The following is a 22,044-nucleotide window of genomic DNA, read 5'->3' as shown; positions in this document are numbered from 1 at the left end:
TGAAATCCTCCAGGTGCACTTTTGAGAGACAGTTTTACTTTGTTCTTATAGCTGCCACAGTTTATCATCCAAAGACTCTTGACAAAGCATTTTTATAAATCTTCCATTTCCTCCTCATTCAACATCTACCCCAGCCATCACAACCCATATCCCTAATTAATCCATTCACCGCATTCTTTGGTGAATTGAACATGGTATGACTATTTCAAAGCTATTTTTATGTACACACATGAAAAACTAAAGTTGTTCTTCACCGTTCCTAAAATCCTGAGATAACTAACCATAAGTTTATGATCATTTTTGCCTCTTAGGTCTGTGATGTGTATACACAAATCTACACAGCAATGAGCCAAGAACCGATAAAGGAGAACATCCCTTATTCATGGTCCATCATGGCACAAGTGAAGGCGGAACATTACAAAGCTCTTACTCATTATTTTGTTGCCACAATACATATTGACCATCAGCGTAAGTGTTTAATTAACAAACGTTCTAGCTTACTTATTGTGACATTTTGCTATTGGATCATCCTGCAAACTGCTGTCATGTCACAAATTACACAACATGTAATTTAATTACACTTTGCATGGCGAGGAAGACTTTTAGCCCTGGTGGCAGCTAGATGCCTTGATTCTGTATGTTGGTGTGTTTTCATGTAGAACGGGTACTAGGCAGGGAATTGAGGAGACTGAGGGTAGGAACTTAAAGGTAGGGCATAGCTAAACCTCTGTAAGGTGGGGCATGAGGAGCTGTTGGTGTGGAAGTAAATGTTTATTGTGCAAGTTTTAGGATCTGTGTAACTGAGCTGTGGGCACATTGAAGTGCGGCTGTCCAGGATGTCTTTGTCAATGGTGAATACAAATGAGAGAAAACACTGTCCTGGTTGTATGGCAGAGAATTTAACTTTTTTGTCAGTTGGGGACAGGAGATACCCAATAGGGGTATGCGCTCCTTAGTCTTTAGAGTACAGGAGTATTGAGAACCAGTGGTGAGGCTCCTCCCTAAGCAGTCGAAGAACATGTGAGTGCTGATACTAGATCGCTGGAGTGAATTACATAGTTGAAAACGTCAGTACTCTTTGTTAATGCTCCAGCTTGTCCCCTTAGGTGGCAATTTGGACATTGCTGGTTTCCCCTAGCTACAGGATGGAAGCTGTGTTTGGACTGTTTGCTGAGTATCTTACTGCAAAAATGCACAAAGTAAATTTGTGATGGGACTGATAGATGCAATGGTGATCCTGACAGTCCAGTGTTAGTTAGTCAAATATGGGCCATGTTAATGTATGAACACCCTCTCAAGGGCTGCAGGTCAGCTCTCTTCAGGGTGTATGCCATGTGGAAACCTACCAAGGAATGCTTTGTTTTCTCAGGATGTGACAGGCCACAGGGGTAGCCCAGAAGGACTGTTGTGCATTGGGTTCAGCATTAGTATTTGCCTGTGGGAGTCTGGTCCTGCAACTACTCAGAGGGACAAAGTGCAAATGAAAATAGGAGGAGAATTGGGTAGGCCTTTGAGCATTATATCATGAACCAAACTTCTCCTTAGTCTCCTGAAGGAATAATACAGATGTAAACTTGCCTATTTTTAGTACTTTATCATGTAATGAACAATTATTTTAGGTATAAGACAATGTGTTTTAGAAATACTAAAGAGGTATTTTTCTATTTCAGCCTATGACTTGCAGTGTTGCTGAGAAAACACCCATTGTAAATAAAGATTAATGTGTTCAATGTGTTTTTTTCAGTGACTTTAAGCGACGATGAAGACAAACAGGAGAAAGCCTTGTCACAGTTGTATGATCACATGCCAGAGGGGTTAACCCCCTTGACAATACTAAAGGACAACATTCAACGAACACAACAGGGTAGGTACGCAAATAGAAAATATCTGATAAAATCTGAATACCACTGAGCATGTCCTTTTTACCAAGGGAATTTTAAAACAACCAAATACATTCACATCTAAATTATTTTTGGCTTTGTGGTTATATAGAAAGAAGGGCCTGGTCAGAAAGCGAACTGCTAAAAGATATGTCTCTGAAACATTCCTTAAATCCATTACATTTCCTTGCAGCTCATTGCAAGGAATAGGCTTTTCTATTCGGAGCGCACCAGTGAAATTTGTCTTCTCTCTCCGGGGATCTCCATTAATAATTGTCCCACCCATCTGCGGGATCCCGTAGCTTTTCTTTAAAAAATATCTTATTGAGCGTAGACGTTCACCTTACTTCAGGAAGGCTAAGTCTAGGACATAGTTTTAAAAACGTTTTGCAGCCTGTAAAGAAGCCATAGAAACTGACACTGCACCTTTAGGAGCTCATAGCCCTCCACTGTCCCATTATGCCCAGCAGGTGGTAGTTATCTCTGTTCTTCTTTCCGACTCCTTGTGACAGGATGTTGGGAGATCTGAGCTCTGCTTTTTTTTGCTTTTATCTTCATAAAATCTTTATCAGACTATTTTTCAACTTCTTTACTCAACGTCATTGAGTGTTTAAAATGTTTTTCTGTAATTTACTGAGAGGAGAATAATTTTTCAGGCAAATAAAATGCTTTCTTTATTTAACAAATGTCCTACCTGTGGCAGATAGAAAGGCCAAATCAGATACCCATGATCTCTGTATTCTCGGCCTTGTTGACAGTCACAATCCTGACCGATGTGCAAGACCTTCTCCAGATGTACCCTGAGGGATAGAGTGTAGATTCGCCTTCGTGGAGATCAAGAGCTGTGCTGACAACAAGTAGTGCAATCTGAAGGTGGGACTTCATGTGAGCTATGAGAGGGTCTGCCTAACCAGGGCCCCTCCACTTCTCTCTGAGGACACTGGTAGAGGGAGATCCGAAATGAGGAAAAGTCCACAAAAGCAAAGTTGTTCCAGGTCGACATCGAGGACATTTATGTTGAGACAAGGTAGTTTGGCAACATGCTTGCCATTGAAAGCTGGCTCGATGTAGAGGAGGAGACAACTTTTGATGTTGAGACACAGAAGGTAGACGTCAAAGGATTCCATGACGTTAAAACACAGGAGACATTCGGCGTCGTGGGAGTCCATGATTTCTAGACTTAGAAGACACTCTGTGTGAAGAAGTCTTTCAACATCAAGACATACCAGATCTGCGAAATGTATCAGAAAAATTAGAGCAAGAGGGTTGCATTTAACTTCTTATTCAGAATACTCCAGGGCATACTCTACATCATCGCAAGTCCTTATTCCAGCTTCCCTGCAACCTCCTCCATTGAATTCTTCAGCTTCTTCGGCACCTACACTGTGTCCTAAACCTGTCCCTCAGACAAACGCACCTTTGTAAACTTCTTCGCCAGTGAGGCCTCGAGCTGCTCCACAGAGATCCAAGTCTCGTCGGTCAAACTCTCGCCACAGATCTCAATGAAGAGACAGTCCCAGACATCACTGTTCTTGACACTCCTCGTCACAGCGCTCATCTAGGCACAGACATCTTCCTATGCTCAGGTCTCTGTCACTATGCAGAAGAGGTCTTGTTATTCAACCTCGTCTTCTAGCAACGGGAGATAATCACCAAGTTTGACTGACTCTCTCCAGCCAAGAGTCTCACTAATTAATGACATAAAAACCTTGCAGGAGGTACTCATACGAGGAGCTATGAAACTAACTTTAAATTAATTTGCCAACTCCATCAATGGCTTGATCGGTGAAGTTTAAGACTTCATCAAAGTTCTGCATCTCCACTCTTGCATCGGTGAAGTTTAAGACTTCATCAAAGTTCTGCATCTCCACTCTTGCAGCTGGATCCAGGTTTGTTAGAACCAGCAATGGAACTTTTTATCACACCAGATTCAGCCAAAGCAATTTCATCTAGGCTTCAGACAAAATATAAGCCTCCGAAGCAGGGCCTGTTATTCCTGCGATCAGATCCTCCTCCTGATTTAGTTGTTATCTTGGCTGCAGAGAAAACTCAATCTACTACTCCTTCATCATCGGTTCCACCAGACGAAGAAAGCAGAAAACTAGAATCGGTGGGATGCTAGGTATGTGGCACAGCATCTACGAACATCAAAGCTCCAAGCGCATCTGCCCTCCTTGACAGATATGGTAGATCCTTATGGGACTCCGTACAACAATTTGCAGATGATCTCCAAAGAGACTGTAGGGAGGACTTCATAGACATTTTAAATGAAGGCCTGATAGTCTCTAACAAAGTGATCAGCGCTGCTGCCGATTCATCTTTGCTAGCAGCCCATGGTTATTGCCACAGATTAGCTCCCAGGCGCATTCTTGGCTTTGCATCCTGCTCTGTAACAGGAATCTCAACAGAATATTCGTAACCTTACTTTCTCTGGTAACACTCTATTCGGGAACCATATGGACAAGGAGATGGCTCAAATGAAAAGCGAAGCGGATACCTTAAAAGCAGCTGGTCTAGGAAAATGTAAGGAACAGATAAAACACCCTTGCGAGAGACATTTTATCCCCAGAGGGTTCAAACAAACCCATCAGTAATTTCAAGGACACCACCAAAACTACAGCAAAAAATGCCTTTTTAGCAGCATCAAAGGCGCCAATCAAAACGAAGATGTGGCTAATAAATTGCAGGCCCCAAGCAATGAACCTTTGCTTGCTCTTCTCCTCTTACCCACTCAGATAGGAGGAAGTATTTCCAAAAATCCAGCTGAGTGGAAATCTATCACAAACGATGCCTGGGTACATAATATTGTACAGAATGGTTATTGTATCTGGTTCACCAGCCCTTCACTAAATATTCCATCAAAATCATCCAATCAACATCTTTAGATGCTGAGATCAGAAGTGAACATTCTTCTGCAGAGGATGCGATGGAGCCCGTGCTCCCAACAATCGAGAAATAGGGAGTTATTCTCATTATTTCTTGATGAAAAATAAAGGTCTGAAAAACGAATTCAGATTCACACTAGAACTAAATGTCGCAAACAAATGAATTTATAGAGATGAATTCAAAATACATTTATCCTCAAATCCATCAAGGAGATTGGCTCGGTTTCATACTTTCACATCCAAGTAGCCAGAAAACACCGCAAATTCCTGAGATTTGTAGTAGGACACGATCATCACTCTCAGTACAAAGTACTAACATTTGGCCTCAAATCAGCCCAAGGAACTTTATCAAAGTGCATGGCAGTGGTCACTACACATCTCTGGAAACTCAAATGAGTCTACTTTTATCTAGATGACTGGCTTATCAAGTCGTCAACACGACAACAAGCACAACATCATTATCAAATCACTGTCTCTACTCTCAATCAGCTAGGTCTTCATATCAATCACCAGAACTCGACCTCATCACCAGTTCAGTCTCTTCATTACCTAGGATCGACTATCAACACCATAAAACCAAAAGTGTATCCTCCATGGGAAAAAATGTTATCCATACATCAGAAATGTCAATATCTCATGAAAATATTTCATCTAACGGTAAGGAAAGTGTCATACATTCAAGGCTCAATGGCATCTTGTAAATTTCTGAAGCCAAATGCCATTTCCACCCGAGACCATTACAAGAGTGTCCATAGGACCAGTGGAGTCAATACTCAGGCAATTGGGAAGACAAGATCACACTTTCCCTCAAAGCAAGGCAGTCCCTCAAATGGTGGTGTTAACTGAAAAATCTTCTACAAGGTATGCCTTTTTATGAGGATGTTCCTTTACAAACAATAGTAACAATGCCCTTCTGTTAGTAGTTTGGGGGCACACATTGATCACCTTCAAATTCAGGGATCATGGTCTGCGAAGAAAATGACTTATCATATCAACCGTCTAAAACTAGGAGCTCTTCATTTGGCACTTGAAGTCTTTCCTATCATCCTTCAAGATGGAATCCCTCCTTGTTCAGACAGACAATACAAAAACGATGTACTATCTGTACAAGCAAGAAACACCAAACAATATGTAATTGGTTGCTGGCCAGGAACCTGAAGATCACTGCAACCCATCCACTTGGTGTCCAGAGTATACAAGCAGACTCCCTAAGCAGGCTTCTTCACGAAAATAACGAGTGGGTGCTAAACGATGCTGTCGTTCGTGACATCTTCTGCATTTTGGATTTTCCTCACCTAGATCTTTTTGCTTCTGCAGAAAACAAAAAATGCCCAAACTTCGCCTTGAGATTTTACCAACCAGGGGCATTGCGCAATGCCCTATGTAGCGACTGGTCTGGCAAATTTCTCTATGCTTTTCTACCGATACCCCCGATCCATCAGTAATCATCAAATTATCTTACTCTAAGGCCAGAATGATATGGATAGCCCTGGAGTGGTCCAGTAATAGTGGTTCACAGACCTACTACACATGTTTGAACGTCCACACATGAGGAGCCGTGCAGACTGGACCTTCTCATGAAGTTCGGAGGCCAAATGATCCATCCCAATCTCTCCTGTTTGAGTTCAGAAGCATGGCTCCTGAACTCGTATAATATGGACGTTTGATTTTCCCTCAAGAATGCAGGAATATTCTAAAAGTAGCTAAATGTCCATTCTATATTGGGTGTTCTGACATGAACATTAATCTAATTAAGTGCCAAGAAGAAGCTTTACTTCAACGGGTGAAATCTGGATTACAATTCTATTCTATTAAAGTCCATTTGACAGCTGTTACTGTCTACAGAAAATATCCTTCACAAACCTCTTTTTTCAAAGTCCCAGACTTAGAGGGCATCAATACGCTGTCTTTTCCATCTTTGGGAACTGAACGTAGTACTTTGATTTCTCATGGCACGGGCTTTCGAACCTTTTCATAAAGCCTCATTACAGCCCCTTTATTGCCATTATATCAGCACGTAGAGTTAGTGAGGTTCACGCATTATGGTCTCCTGAACTATACATAATATTTCAAAGCAATAAAGTGGTTATGAGAACTCATCTGAAATTCTTGCCCAAATTTGTTTAGGATTTTCACATTAATGAAACATTTACTTTCTTTCAGAATCTGTCTACTTCAGCAGAAGGTTCTCTCCACATTTGGATGCGAGAAGGGTCTTAAAATTGTATCTAGACAAAACAAAAGATATATGCAAATCAGATCAATTGTTTTGCTGCTGTACATACACGTTTGGCAACCACTAAACAGTCTTTATCCAGGTGGATAGCTTCTTGCATCCTGTTATGGTACCAGAAAGCAAATAAAACTCTGTCTGGTAGACCAAAGGCCCATTCTACCAGGGGCAAGGCAGCAACAGCTGCATTAATGAGGAATGTTTCTGTTTGCAGAAATCTGCAAAGCAGCTACATGGAAATGTGTTCATACTTTTACAAGACACTATTCTTTGAACGCAGATGCTAGAGCAGATGCTCAAGTATGACAGGCTTCCCTTAGGAACCTCCTTGCATAGTTATTTCTAGGGTCCATCTTTTTCTCTTTCACCACTGTTTGTACGGATGGGCTTGCTACTCTATTCAGTGCTTGTGATTATCAATGGACATCCCCTTAGAGAGAAGGAATGGTTTCTTACCTGTAACCCTAGTTCTCTCTCAGGGGTATCTCCATTTAAATCATAAGCAACCTGCCCTCCTCCCCAGTGGAAGAAACAAAGATGATTAATACACATTCTGTTTTCTTTAGTTGTACTCTCCTTTGCTCTGTAAAAGTAAACGGCGGTAATTGCCAGCTGCTGGCCATGATGGGACACTGAATGGCTGTGAGCCCTTAAAGATGCGGGGTTAGTTTCTATGACTACATTACTGTAGCCCATATGTCTATATTGCTCCATTCCTTCTTCTCCATTTCTCTTACAAAAAGTTTTTAGAAGGATATTTATAAGAAACAATTACTCGGCTCATGGAAATATTTCTTATTTTGCTAATCTTATTTTGATCTAATTATAGTAATTGGCCAGTATAGCTTTCTTTGTAGGCTGCAACACGTTTTTGAACAAAATTATGTTGTAGTCTTGACCTTCCTGAAGTAAGGCGAACGTCTACACTTAAGAAGATGTATTTTAGCCCTTTGCATGCTGATGACGGAACCGCTCCGTCATCAGCTGCGGGTGCGCTGTGCTGATGACGGAGCGGTTCCGTCATGGCCCAGCCGCCGCGCCTGCGCGGATTTCGCGCCTGCGCGGGCGTTCTAATGAGCGGGGCGGGTCATGACGGAACCGCTCCGTCATCAGCATAGCTCAACCGCGGCTGGTGACGGAGCGGCTCCGTCACCAGCATGCGGCCGCCGCGCCGCTTTAGCGCTGCGGCGGAATAGCCGCCGCAGCGAAGGGGTTAAAGAAGTGCTACGGGATCACCGCACATGGGCAGGACTATTTAGTGCTTATGATTTCAGTGGACATTCCGCTGAGAGAGAGAACTAGAATTGCAGGTAATTAACAATTCCTTCTTTAACAACCTCCTGTTTTTTTGACCAGCACTACTCCCAATTTCGAGCAACTAATCACTCATCAAAAGAATGAGAATTTTCTCCTTGAAGTGTGTTGTTTAGCCTATCATGAATACGCAACTGTGCAGGTGTAATGGCATATACCAGTGCAGGATTTATGAACATTCACCTGAACATGTTGAGACTCATCACAAATATGGGGCTTTTGTTGGGTTATGGGTAACTACATACATAACTTTTATGCAAGTTAACTGCTGAATCCTGAACTCTGAGAAAAATGTAAGCTCCTCAGTGGAGGTGCCAAGATTTGAAGGATAGAAATGTGGCTCCAAAACATTATTCATCTTGTTGGGCGTGGGCAGTGCGGTACATCATGCAGTGTAGACGTTTACAACCAATGTTTATTTTATATAGCGCATTACTGTTAATTATTTTTTCAACCACTTTTTTCTTACTTTGACATTGTTTGTGGTATTTTTACCTGCTGCAAGCCTCTCCAATGCACTGCTGCAGAAGCAAGACTGGGCATCATTCAGAAGACTAGTATTGTGGGGCATAATATTACATTAAAGTGTTTTCCGTAAAACGTTGCCCTACAAAGGAAATTCTTGAGGTAATTCCTTAAATTTAGTTGGTTATCAATCACTCTGATAACCACAGCATTAGTGTTCCACAGTTGTGGTCCAACAGGGGGCACATGGTGATCATGAAATAATTTAACCAGAGCAGGAGTATGCCACTTCTCGGGTTCAAGAGACAATTGATGATTGCCTTTTGTCTTCTTAACCCACCTGGTAACCCAGTGATGAGCTCAATCTAAGGATAATATGGGGTCATATCTGGTTGAGAGGTATGCTAGACCTTTAATGTTACCTTGTGTGAGGCATAGGAACAACAAGTCATCCCTTGTTGTAACTCATGGCCAGTGTTGGTGGCACAAAACAGGTATTTTGTGCTTCCTTGATTATGAGGTTTAGGGCAAGGTGTCCAGCCTTCCTAAACCCTTGAAACCACTTCACTGATTTTGTTGGTTTTCAAAAGAAAAAGTAATTGCAGCATAAAAATTTTGAAATTTGAACGTTTTAAGTAGTCCTGAACTAATAACAATGATAGAAGTTTCAAAAGCCCAAAACATAACTTAGAAATACATTCAGTATTTGAGAATTTAGTAAGCCCTTCACTGAAAGGCATAGGGTTTTGGAACCTATAACCATTTACAGAACTTAGTCATGTCCCTAAGCTAAAGATCTCATTTCATTTTTATAAGTGGACCATATTACTTGCCATGTGAATAGTACACGTAGATATGTATACTTTATGTCCAGGCTATCTTTTAAGTACTAAGAAAGTCTAATAATAGGCACAGTGCCAAAGATATGTTCGGGTTCCTTATAATTGGCACTTTTAACCTGTTAACAAGCTCACATTATGCCTGCAGCGTATCAGTCTGCGTGTGAGAAACAATGTTTGTTGGGTCTGTTGTGACAAGCTCATTTGCATACATAAGGCAGACCAGACTGCCCCAAGATTTGGTAAGGTGGGGGAGTGGGGCAGCTTAGCAGTGACCTCCCTGCTAGGCGAATTAGCCGCATACAAGTTGAAGTGTTGGAAGGTGAAGCCACAACCTTGTTTTTAAATTATTTACTGCTGGTATTATCATCCAGCGTTGGCACCCTTGACTCCCCCAAAAAACAGGCCCCTATGTCTTTTATTTTTTTTGTTCCAATATGTTTATTGTTATTTGAAAACAGAAAAAGAATTAATACACATATTATATACGGCAATACAACGTATCATTATGGATAGCCAATACATTAATCACAAATACATGTCTGGATAAAAGGAAACTTCATATCGGAGAGTAGTACAATTATAAGTACGCAGAATATAGAGATATGTGGTAGAATATATAAGATCAGGCCCCTATATGTATTTGTAGTTGCCAATGAGCAGTGGACCATGGTTAATTCACAAAGTTGCCAGTTTCCTCCAAAGCATGTTTCTGTTGCCAGAATTAAACATGACATAAAATTGCCAATCTCAGATTAACAATACCCACTTTGCTTCATGGGCATAAATATGTCAGTCTGTAACACAAGTCACCAGTGCCCTGATCAGACAGAATTTGTGACCTGATTTACTGGGCACAAGCCCTTCTCATCTACCTAGCTGAAAGTGCACCTCACTGCCAATTTAGTAAAGAATTTCCCAGTGCCACGAAATAAGAAGTACAATGTATGATTTTGGATGATACACCTCTCCTTATGTGTTGCTTTGAACCATTACTGCACCATGTCAACTCTGCAGTCCAATTTTAGTTATATCAATTTACTTTACACCTTGGCTGCTAGAGAGATTATCCTGCTGTGCTGGGCCCCTATGTAAATGGGTGTGGCCGTGACGGAACCATTCTGTTATCAGCACAGCCCAACCGTGACTGATGACGGAATGGTTCCGCCACAAGCTTTGAAGGGGTTAAATAAAATGCATAAACAAAATAGCCACCATTCAGGGCAATGTTTAAGATGGATACTTCCCGGGCATTGCGGCCGGAACCCTGGAAGATTTTGTACTCTGTGAATGTTTTTCTAAGCCGCCCCTGTTAATTTGTGGCACAGTGCTGAATCCCCATGCCATAGTTCTACCTGGCGTTTTAACTCATTGTCCCTCATAAACTGACCATTTACCTCAGTATTGGTAAAGTCCTGGAACTAGCTTGGTAAAAAGGAGCATATGTAGACATTTGCCAAAAATTTATTTAAAAGTGTTAGATTTAATTATTTGCTCCTTGAGTCTTAATTAGTTTAGTCTATAATATTCTTTTCGAACAATTGATTTCAGAATGTTCTCTGAGCCAGACGCCCTGTATTTTTAAGCACAGTTTTTTTTTGTTTGGGGACACTCTCTGCACACAATCCAGCTGAGCTTAAATATGCATTATCAGTACTTTGAGTACAAATTTAAATGTAAAACTACCAAAAATCAGCCAGATACATTCCTAGTGCTTTATTGTTTTGTGACACTTTTTTCTTAAGTGCTGTTCTAAACTTCATTGAATGACATCGCCAGCAAATAAATTGTCTTTTCAGTAAAGCATCACAAAAAGCATTTTGTCACCTCCATGTTAATAGCGGTTTTGAAGTTAGGAATGGCTTATGAACCCTTTCAGGGCGCAATCTATTATCAGTCTTTTTTGTTTTTAGGAAAGGCGCATTTACGGAAAGCCATCATTTGTCACGAAGAAGCTTTGAGGATTACTGGTTTGTGCAGAAAATTGAGAAATATCGATATTCTCCAAGAGATACTTTCAGCCGCCCACACGCGTTCTCTCCAGAAATACTCTCAAAACCAGAAAGAAGATGATTTCCTGAATTTAATAGAAGCTCCCGATATTGTTTGTAAGTAGCTCAATTCAAAGATATGCAATGGCTGTTGAGCTCTCATATGTTGCTTGTTAAATATAACAATTTGAACAATATGTTTTTATGCAGTATTTCATTATAATGCAATTTAAAAAGAACACATTTTATATGTTGGTGGTTCAAAAGAATATTATTGTAAAAAGTATTTAATTGTTTAAACCTATGTATACAAAAATATTGGTGTGTGTATATGTGTGTATGTATATATATATATTCACTGAAAAAACCATAGGTTTTACACACGTTATAGTTAGGAATTAGCATTTTAAAAACCTTTGAAATTCACAGAAAAAACCATAGGTTTCACACCAGTTATAGTTAGCTGGTCATTTTACTCATACAAAACCTTTGAAATTCCCCTGTTATAGTTAGTTCAGCTAACTATAACTCGCGCGTCCGCAATGCACTGCTGATGATGTCACATATTACATCACTCATGACATCACTGATGACATCTCAAATGACATCATCCAGTGAATGTCTCTTTCTGAAAAATAAATATTTTTTATATATGTATATCTAAAGGTCGATGGAAGATTGAATGGGTAAATAAGTCTCTAAATGGATTTTTTTTTGTAAAATTGATTGTATAACTGACTTATTGAGTATATCTTAGTGAATAGGTGTATTAGCGAGTAATCTTTAAATATTTAAATATCTGTATCAGTGTCTCACTTTGTATATAAGTGGCTGCATGGGGTGGTGAGTAGCTACATGAGTGTGTATATGGGTTATTATTTTTTTTAAGTATCAGAATGAGTGTCTGTATGGTTCGGTGGGGAGTATTACTTAGCGCACAGATGCATGAATGACTGACTCATTGTTCGTATGTGTTTTGAAGACCGCATGTGTGCATGACTTTATAGGTTGATGAGTGTGTGTATGGGTGTGTTAGTGAGTGAATGACTGTCTCAAAAGTATCTTTATGAGTAACTACATATGTTTTAAACTAGTATAGGTGAGTATTGATGTATATAAATGAGTATATGTGAGAGCAAGAGATTGTAAGAGTTCCTGTATAAATAAGTATGTGTTTCTATAAGTGATTGTTTTAGAGAGTAAGTATGTGTACGATTCTGTAGAAATTAGTGTAGTGGTGGGTGTATAGCTGTATATGCAAGTAAATGGATGTTTGATAGTTTATTTGCATGTGTGAGTAACTCTATAGATGAGTGTCGGTTTGTAATAAGATGAATAGGTGTATGAGTACAGTGTATGAGTACATATGGTGAGTGAGTACATGTATGAGTGCCTATATGAGTGGAGAGGTGTGGCTCACTGATTAGAGGCGGCAGACCTGTAAGCAGAGAACGGCCCGGGACCAGGGTTCAATTCCCGACGCGGCAGGTTCGTGGACCAGGGGTCAACTGACTCGATAATTATCGCCTCAGTGCCTACTCTAACCAGGAGCACACTTGGTAACTCTGGGCATTAAGCTTGCCTCATCTCTACAACAGCCCCCCACAGACGCCGGGGATGCCTGGTTTCACCCTGGAGATACCCAGAAAGGGACCATCTCACAGGGAAAACCAGGACGGGTTCCTCAGCGGTCTGCAGCGCCAGGACACTCGGTTAGAGTAACAGTGCGCTTTACAAATACCCCACATTTACATTTATATAGAACTGTTAGTGAATGACTGGATATGTATGTAGATTGTTTAAATACTGAATAGGTTGTTCTAACTGGAATTGGTATCTCCATTTTTTTGAAAATGTTACTTTCTATTTTTGATCGTGTGTATCAAAGGAGAGGAGGTCTGCCACAAGGATGATGTCATCAGTGATGTCATCAGGGATGTCATTTGAGATGTCATCAGTTTTGTCATGAGTGATGTCACTGACCATGTCATGAGTGATGTAATATGTGACATCAGCAGCAGTGCATTGTGGGCGTGCAAGTTATAGTTAGCTGAACTAACTATAACAGGGGAATTTCAAAGGTTTTGTATGAGTAAAATGACCAGCTAACTATAACTGGTGTGAAACCTATGTTTTTTTTAGTGAATTTCAAAGGTTTTTAAAATGCTAATTCCTAACTATAACGTGGCTGTAACCTATGGTTTTTTCAGTGAATTTCAATGGTTTTGTAAATGAAAATTTTTTTAATGTAATAATTGGAATCTTTTTTATACTGATTTACTACATTATTATACATTTTTTATTTTTAGATATATTATTTTTTGAATTACATTACATATTTTTAATATACATTGATAAAAAATGTTTGTACACCTCTCTGCAACGCAGCCCCGTGACGCGTTTGCAGAGGGGGAACTATTTCCCCTTGCACACTGGGGGACCCTGGGAGCCAACTAGCCCACCAGGAACCCCAGGGGGCTGCATTGCAGAGAGGTGTAATGAGGCCACACCCTTTTTTACACCTCTCTGCAGCGCAGCCCACGGGCGCGTTTGCAGAGGGGGAACTAATTCCCCTTGCATACTGGGGGTCCCTGGGAGCCAACTAGCCCACCTGGTACCTCCAGTATGCGCCAGGGAGCTGCATTGCAGAGAGGTGTAATGAGGCCATGCCCCTTTTTACACCTCTCTGCAACGCAGCCCCCTGGTGTGTTTGCAGAAGGGAAACTAATTCCCCTTTTATATTGGTTGTTCCTGGGGACCAACTAGCCCACCTGGAACCTCCAGTATGCGCCAGGGGGCTGCGTTGCTTTGCCCCGGAGGGTGGCGGTCCCCGGGGCAGTGTGGGGGGGGGGGGATTGGGCACCCCCCACCCTTCTTTATCACCTTGCATACTGGGGGTCCCTTTATCACTATGACCCCACAATTTGGTCCCCCTGGGGGGTAATTTTTAAATAAACATACCGGGTTTTAAAAAAAAAACATTTTTGGCCTTGGGGGTCCTTGTGGGACCCCATGAGCAGGCCTAGGGGGTCAGGGTACTTCTACCCTGCCCCCTTTTTGTGTTCTACACGTTTGTTTTTCTGCTTTCTTGTGCCTTGGTCTACCGAGCACAAGATGGCTGCCAACACTTCCTGATTTGAAGTGTTGAAAGCCAATGAGCATGCAGCTCGTGCTTGAGAAGTTTTCGAACTCAATAAGGGGGCAGGGTAGAAGCACCCTGACCCCCTAGGCCTGCTCAGGGGTTCCCACAAGGACCCCCAAGGCAAAAAAATGTTTTTTTGGGGGGGGGGTGGGGAATCAGGGGGTGTGCGCACCCCGCGATTTTTCTGTTTTTTTTTTTTTTACCTTGGGGGTCCCTGTGTGACCCCCTGAGAAGGCCTAGGGGGTCAGGGTGCTTCTACCCTGCCCCCTTTTTGAGTTCTACACTTTTTTTTCCCGTTTTCTTGTGCCTCGGTCTACTGAGGCACAAGATGGCTGCCATCATTTTCTGTTTAGGAGTGTTGACAGACAGTGGCAGCCAATCAGCATGAAGCTCGTGCATGGCAAGGTGCGCGCACGGTGCTCGCTTATAGATATATAATTGATTTCAACTTTAATTTTCTCAGCAACTACTGGAGGGATTTACACCATTTAAACAAAAGCGTGATCTGCGTACCAGACCTTACCATTTACCCACATTTGGTGTAATTCCGTTCAGCGGTTCAGGCTGTAGCCGTGTCTAAAGGTCCTATGGAAATTAACATGCGGAAAACACGTTTTGGGACCCCCCTTTTTTCTCAGCCCCCGCTTGACGAATCTTCCCGAGACTTTCAGGGAAGGAGCGGAGCGGAGCGAGCCATCTTCTTTGAGAAATTTGCGGAGATTCATCAACCGGCGCCAAAGTTATTCCCAATAGAATGTTGCAGATTTCCTATGGAAACTAGGTCCTAACTATAACTTCGAAATGAGGCCGCAGAGAGATGAAAATTGTTTCAGCAATTTAATGACAGCATGCCGGCAGATGACTACACGGGACCCCAACCACACAAAGTTCAAACGCCAGACGCGTTTCGGGAATAGAAATCCCTTCTTCTATGGCGTGATGTTCTTAAGCAAGTGACTAGCGCACCTAGCGCATGACGCACCTATATTTATTTTCGGACGCCCGCTTCCACCCACTTGGACTTGAACAATGTTTTTAATTTTTGCAAGTGATTAGCGCGCCCACAGGGAAGGACCGTTGGCGCACTACAACATCCAGGATGCCGCAGTTTTGGCCACACCCACAAGGGAAGGTGTTGAAAATAAAGGTGCGTCATGCAACTGCGCTAGTCACTTGCTTAAGAACATCACGCCATAGAAGAAGGGATTTCTATTCCCGAAACGCGTCTGGCGTTTGAACTTTGTGTGGTTGGGGTCCCGTGTAGTCATCTGCCGGCATGCTGTCATTAAATTGCTGAAACAATTTTCATCTCTCTGCGGCCTCATTTCGAAGGGATTCCTGCGTGTGTGTTTGATTTAAAGGCGGCTGTTCCCGGTCGCGAAAGGAGGCTCTTCGCAGGTCTGGCGAGTCCTGCAAGTGCTGATCTGGCGCTTGTGCATCAGGAAGAGAGTTTGGCTGGCATCTATGCAGGGTAGCGCCAGCCTATTCACAATGCCAGCACTAAAGCGGGGTAAATGACAGCGGACGCCCGCTTCCACCCACTTGGACTTGAACAATGTTTTTAATTTTTGCAAGTGATTAGCGCGCCCACAGGGAAGGACCGTTGGCGCACTACAACATCCAGGATGCCGCAGTTTTGGCCACACCCACAAGGGAAGGTGTTGAAAATAAAGGTGCGTCATGCAACTGCGCTAGTCACTTGCTTAAGAACATCACGCCATAGAAGAAGGGATTTCTATTCCCGAAACGCGTCTGGCGTTTGAACTTTGTGTGGTTGGGGTCCCGTGTAGTCATCTGCCGGCATGCTGTCATTAAATTGCTGAAACAATTTTCATCTCTCTGCGGCCTCATTTCGAAGGGATTCCTGCGTGTGTGTTTGATTTAAAGGCGGCTGTTCCCGGTCGCGAAAGGATGCTCATCGCAGGTCTGGCGAGTCCTGCAAGTGCCGATCTGGCGCTTGTGCATCAGGAAGAGAGTTTGGCTGGCATCTATGCAGGGTAGCGCCAGCCTATTCACAATGCCAGCACTAAAGCGGGGTAAATGACAGCGGACGCCCGCTTCCACCCACTTGGACTTGAACAATGTTTTTAATTTTTGCAAGTGATTAGCGCGCCCACAGGGAAGGACCGTTGGCGCACTACAACATCCAGGATGCCGCAGTTTTGGCCACACCCACAAGGGAAGGTGTTGAAAATAAAGGTGCGTCATGCAACTGCGCTAGTCACTTGCTTAAGAACATCACGCCATAGAAGAAGGGATTTCTATTCCCGAAACGCGTCTGGCGTTTGAACTTTGTGTGGTTGGGGTCCCGTGTAGTCATCTGCCGGCATGCTGTCATTAAATTGCTGAAACAATTTTCATCTCTCTGCGGCCTCATTTCGAAGGGATTCCTGCGTGTGTGTTTGATTTAAAGGCGGCTGTTCCCGGTCGCGAAAGGAGGCTCATCGCAGGTCTGGCGAGTCCTGCAAGTGCCGATCTGGCGCTTGTGCATCAGGAAGAGAGTTTGGCTGGCATCTATGCAGGGTAGCGCCAGCCTATTCACAATGCCAGCACTAAAGCGGGGTAAATGACAGCGGACGCCCGCTTCCACCCACTTGGACTTGAACAATGTTTTTAATTTTTGCAAGTGATTAGCGCGCCCACAGGGAAGGACCGTTGGCGCACTACAACATCCAGGATGCCGCAGTTTTGGCCACACCCACAAGGGAAGGTGTTGAAAATAAAGGTGCGTCATGCAACTGCGCTAGTCACTTGCTTAAGAACATCACGCCATAGAAGAAGGGATTTCTATTCCCGAAACGCGTCTGGCGTTTGAACTTTGTGTGGTTGGGGTCCCGTGTAGTCATCTGCCGGCATGCTGTCATTAAATTGCTGAAACAATTTTCATCTCTCTGCGGCCTCATTTCGAAGGGATTCCTGCGTGTGTGTTTGATTTAAAGGCGGCTGTTCCCGGTCGCGAAAGGAGGCTCATCGCAGGTCTGGCGAGTCCTGCAAGTGCCGATCTGGCGCTTGTGCATCAGGAAGAGAGTTTGGCTGGCATCTATGCAGGGTAGCGCCAGCCTATTCACAATGCCAGCACTAAAGCGGGGTAAATGACAGCGGACGCCCGCTTCCACCCACTTGGACTTGAACAATGTTTTTAATTTTTGCAAGTGATTAGCGCGCCCACAGGGAAGGACCGTTGGCGCACTACAACATCCAGGATGCCGCAGTTTTGGCCACACCCACAAGGGAAGGTGTTGAAAATAAAGGTGCGTCATGCAACTGCGCTAGTCACTTGCTTAAGAACATCACGCCATAGAAGAAGGGATTTCTATTCCCGAAACGCGTCCGGCGTTTGAACTTTGTGTGGTTGGGGTCCCGTGTAGTCATCTGCCGGCATGCTGTCATTAAATTGCTGAAACAATTTTCATCTCTCTGCGGCCTCATTTCGAAGGGATTCCTGCGTGTGTGTTTGATTTAAAGGCGGCTGTTCCCGGTCGCGAAAGGAGGCTCATCGCAGGTCTGGCGAGTCCTGCAAGTGCCGATCTGGCGCTTGTGCATCAGGAAGAGAGTTTGGCTGGCATCTATGCAGGGTAGCGCCAGCCTATTCACAATGCCAGCACTAAAGCGGGGTAAATGACAGCGGACGCCCGCTTCCACCCACTTGGACTTGAACAATGTTTTTAATTTTTGCAAGTGATTAGCGCGCCCACAGGGAAGGACCGTTGGCGCACTACAACATCCAGGATGCCGCAGTTTTGGCCACACCCACAAGGGAAGGTGTTGAAAATAAAGGTGCGTCATGCAACTGCGCTAGTCACTTGCTTAAGAACATCACGCCATAGAAGAAGGGATTTCTATTCCCGAAACGCGTCTGGCGTTTGAACTTTGTGTGGTTGGGGTCCCGTGTAGTCATCTGCCGGCATGCTGTCATTAAATTGCTGAAACAATTTTCATCTCTCTGCGGCCTCATTTCGAAGGGATTCCTGCGTGTGTGTTTGATTTAAAGGCGGCTGTTCCCGGTCGCGAAAGGATGCTCATCGCAGGTCTGGCGAGTCCTGCAAGTGCCGATCTGGCGCTTGTGCATCAGGAAGAGAGTTTGGCTGGCATCTATGCAGGGTAGCGCCAGCCTATTCACAATGCCAGCACTAAAGCGGGGTAAATGACAGCGGACGCCCGCTTCCACCCACTTGGACTTGAACAATGTTTTTAATTTTTGCAAGTGATTAGCGCGCCCACAGGGAAGGACCGTTGGCGCACTACAACATCCAGGATGCCGCAGTTTTGGCCACACCCACAAGGGAAGGTGTTGAAAATAAAGGTGCGTCATGCAACTGCGCTAGTCACTTGCTTAAGAACATCACGCCATAGAAGAAGGGATTTCTATTCCCGAAACGCGTCTGGCGTTTGAACTTTGTGTGGTTGGGGTCCCGTGTAGTCATCTGCCGGCATGCTGTCATTAAATTGCTGAAACAATTTTCATCTCTCTGCGGCCTCATTTCGAAGGGATTCCTGCGTGTGTGTTTGATTTAAAGGCGGCTGTTCCCGGTCGCGAAAGGAGGCTCATCGCAGGTCTGGCGAGTCCTGCAAGTGCCGATCTGGCGCTTGTGCATCAGGAAGAGAGTTTGGCTGGCATCTATGCAGGGTAGCGCCAGCCTATTCACAATGCCAGCACTAAAGCGGGGTAAATGACAGCGGACGCCCGCTTCCACCCACTTGGACTTGAACAATGTTTTTAATTTTTGCAAGTGATTAGCGCGCCCACAGGGAAGGACCGTTGGCGCACTACAACATCCAGGATGCCGCAGTTTTGGCCACACCCACAAGGGAAGGTGTTGAAAATAAAGGTGCGTCATGCAACTGCGCTAGTCACTTGCTTAAGAACATCACGCCATAGAAGAAGGGATTTCTATTCCCGAAACGCGTCTGGCGTTTGAACTTTGTGTGGTTGGGGTCCCGTGTAGTCATCTGCCGGCATGCTGTCATTAAATTGCTGAAACAATTTTCATCTCTCTGCGGCCTCATTTCGAAGGGATTCCTGCGTGTGTGTTTGATTTAAAGGCGGCTGTTCCCGGTCGCGAAAGGAGGCTCATCGCAGGTCTGGCGAGTCCTGCAAGTGCCGATCTGGCGCTTGTGCATCAGGAAGAGAGTTTGGCTGGCATCTATGCAGGGTAGCGCCAGCCTATTCACAATGCCAGCACTAAAGCGGGGTAAATGACAGCGGACGCCCGCTTCCACCCACTTGGACTTGAACAATGTTTTTAATTTTTGCAAGTGATTAGCGCGCCCACAGGGAAGGACCGTTGGCGCACTACAACATCCAGGATGCCGCAGTTTTGGCCACACCCACAAGGGAAGGTGTTGAAAATAAAGGTGCGTCATGCAACTGCGCTAGTCACTTGCTTAAGAACATCACGCCATAGAAGAAGGGATTTCTATTCCCGAAACGCGTCTGGCGTTTGAACTTTGTGTGGTTGGGGTCCCGTGTAGTCATCTGCCGGCATGCTGTCATTAAATTGCTGAAACAATTTTCATCTCTCTGCGGCCTCATTTCGAAGGGATTCCTGCGTGTGTGTTTGATTTAAAGGCGGCTGTTCCCGGTCGCGAAAGGAGGCTCATCGCAGGTCTGGCGAGTCCTGCAAGTGCCGATCTGGCGCTTGTGCATCAGGAAGAGAGTTTGGCTGGCATCTATGCAGGGTAGCGCCAGCCTATTCACAATGCCAGCACTAAAGCGGGGTAAATGACAGCGGACGCCCGCTTCCACCCACTTGGACTTGAACAATGTTTTTAATTTTTGCAAGTGATTAGCGCGCCCACAGGGAAGGACCGTTGGCGCACTACAACATCCAGGATGCCGCAGTTTTGGCCACACCCACAAGGGAAGGTGTTGAAAATAAAGGTGCGTCATGCAACTGCGCTAGTCACTTGCTTAAGAACATCACGCCATAGAAGAAGGGATTTCTATTCCCGAAACGCGTCTGGCGTTTGAACTTTGTGTGGTTGGGGTCCCGTGTAGTCATCTGCCGGCATGCTGTCATTAAATTGCTGAAACAATTTTCATCTCTCTGCGGCCTCATTTCGAAGGGATTCCTGCGTGTGTGTTTGATTTAAAGGCGGCTGTTCCCGGTCGCGAAAGGAGGCTCATCGCAGGTCTGGCGAGTCCTGCAAGTGCCGATCTGGCGCTTGTGCATCAGGAAGAGAGTTTGGCTGGCATCTATGCAGGGTAGCGCCAGCCTATTCACAATGCCAGCACTAAAGCGGGGTAAATGACAGCGGACGCCCGCTTCCACCCACTTGGACTTGAACAATGTTTTTAATTTTTGCAAGTGATTAGCGCGCCCACAGGGAAGGACCGTTGGCGCACTACAACATCCAGGATGCCGCAGTTTTGGCCACACCCACAAGGGAAGGTGTTGAAAATAAAGGTGCGTCATGCAACTGCGCTAGTCACTTGCTTAAGAACATCACGCCATAGAAGAAGGGATTTCTATTCCCGAAACGCGTCTGGCGTTTGAACTTTATGTGGTTGGGGTCCCGTGTAGTCATCTGCCGGCATGCTGTCATTAAATTGCTGAAACAATTTTCATCTCTCTGCGGCCTCATTTCGAAGGGATTCCTGCGTGCGTGTTTGATTTAAAGGCGGCTGTTCCCGGTCGCGAAAGGAGGCTCTTCGCAGGTCTGGCGAGTCCTGCAAGTGCCGATCTGGCGCTTGTGCATCAGGAAGAGAGTTTGGCTGGCATCTATGCAGGGTAGCGCCAGCCTATTCACAATGCCAGCACTAAAGCGGGGTAAATGACAGCGGACGCCCGCTTCCACCCACTTGGACTTGAACAATGTTTTTAATTTTTGCAAGTGATTAGCGCGCCCACAGGGAAGGACCGTTGGCGCACTACAACATCCAGGATGCCGCAGTTTTGGCCACACCCACAAGGGAAGGTGTTGAAAATAAAGGTGCGTCATGCAACTGCGCTAGTCACTTGCTTAAGAACATCACGCCATAGAAGAAGGGATTTCTATTCCCGAAACGCGTCTGGCGTTTGAACTTTGTGTGGTTGGGGTCCCGTGTAGTCATCTGCCGGCATGCTGTCATTAAATTGCTGAAACAATTTTCATCTCTCTGCGGCCTCATTTCGAAGGGATTCCTGCGTGTGTGTTTGATATATATATATATATATATATATATATATATATATATATATATATATATATATATATGTATGTATGTATGTGGCTCAGGGGTTAGAGGCGGCAGACCCGGAATCTGAGATCGGCCCTGGACCAGGGTTCAATCCCCCGCCTCGGCGGGTCCTGGG

The 22,044-nt window shown here is 44.3% G+C and overlaps 1 protein-coding gene across 2 annotated transcripts in view; it reads left to right on the top strand.

Moving 5' to 3' along the window:
* RHPN2 (rhophilin Rho GTPase binding protein 2) overlaps positions 1-22,044 on the top strand; it is a 286,819-nt gene that overhangs the window by 217,665 nt on the left and 47,110 nt on the right. For both annotated transcript variants that reach the window (XR_015302422.1, XM_086945136.1), the window contains exons 9-11: positions 312-468; positions 1,745-1,864; positions 11,530-11,724. Coding sequence is in view for 1 of the 2 variants with exons in the window: in XM_086945136.1 (XP_086801262.1) it covers positions 312-468; positions 1,745-1,864; positions 11,530-11,724 (472 nt within the window). In the remaining variant the exon portion in view is untranslated. The remainder of the gene's footprint in view (positions 1-311; positions 469-1,744; positions 1,865-11,529; positions 11,725-22,044) is intronic.

Source organism: Lissotriton vulgaris, chromosome 12, assembly GCF_964263255.1.
Source record: "Lissotriton vulgaris chromosome 12, aLisVul1.2, whole genome shotgun sequence".
Taxonomy (NCBI): domain Eukaryota; kingdom Metazoa; phylum Chordata; class Amphibia; order Caudata; family Salamandridae; genus Lissotriton; species Lissotriton vulgaris.
Note: the sequence above shows the minus strand (reverse complement) of the source record. Positions and strands in the feature narration are given on the sequence as shown.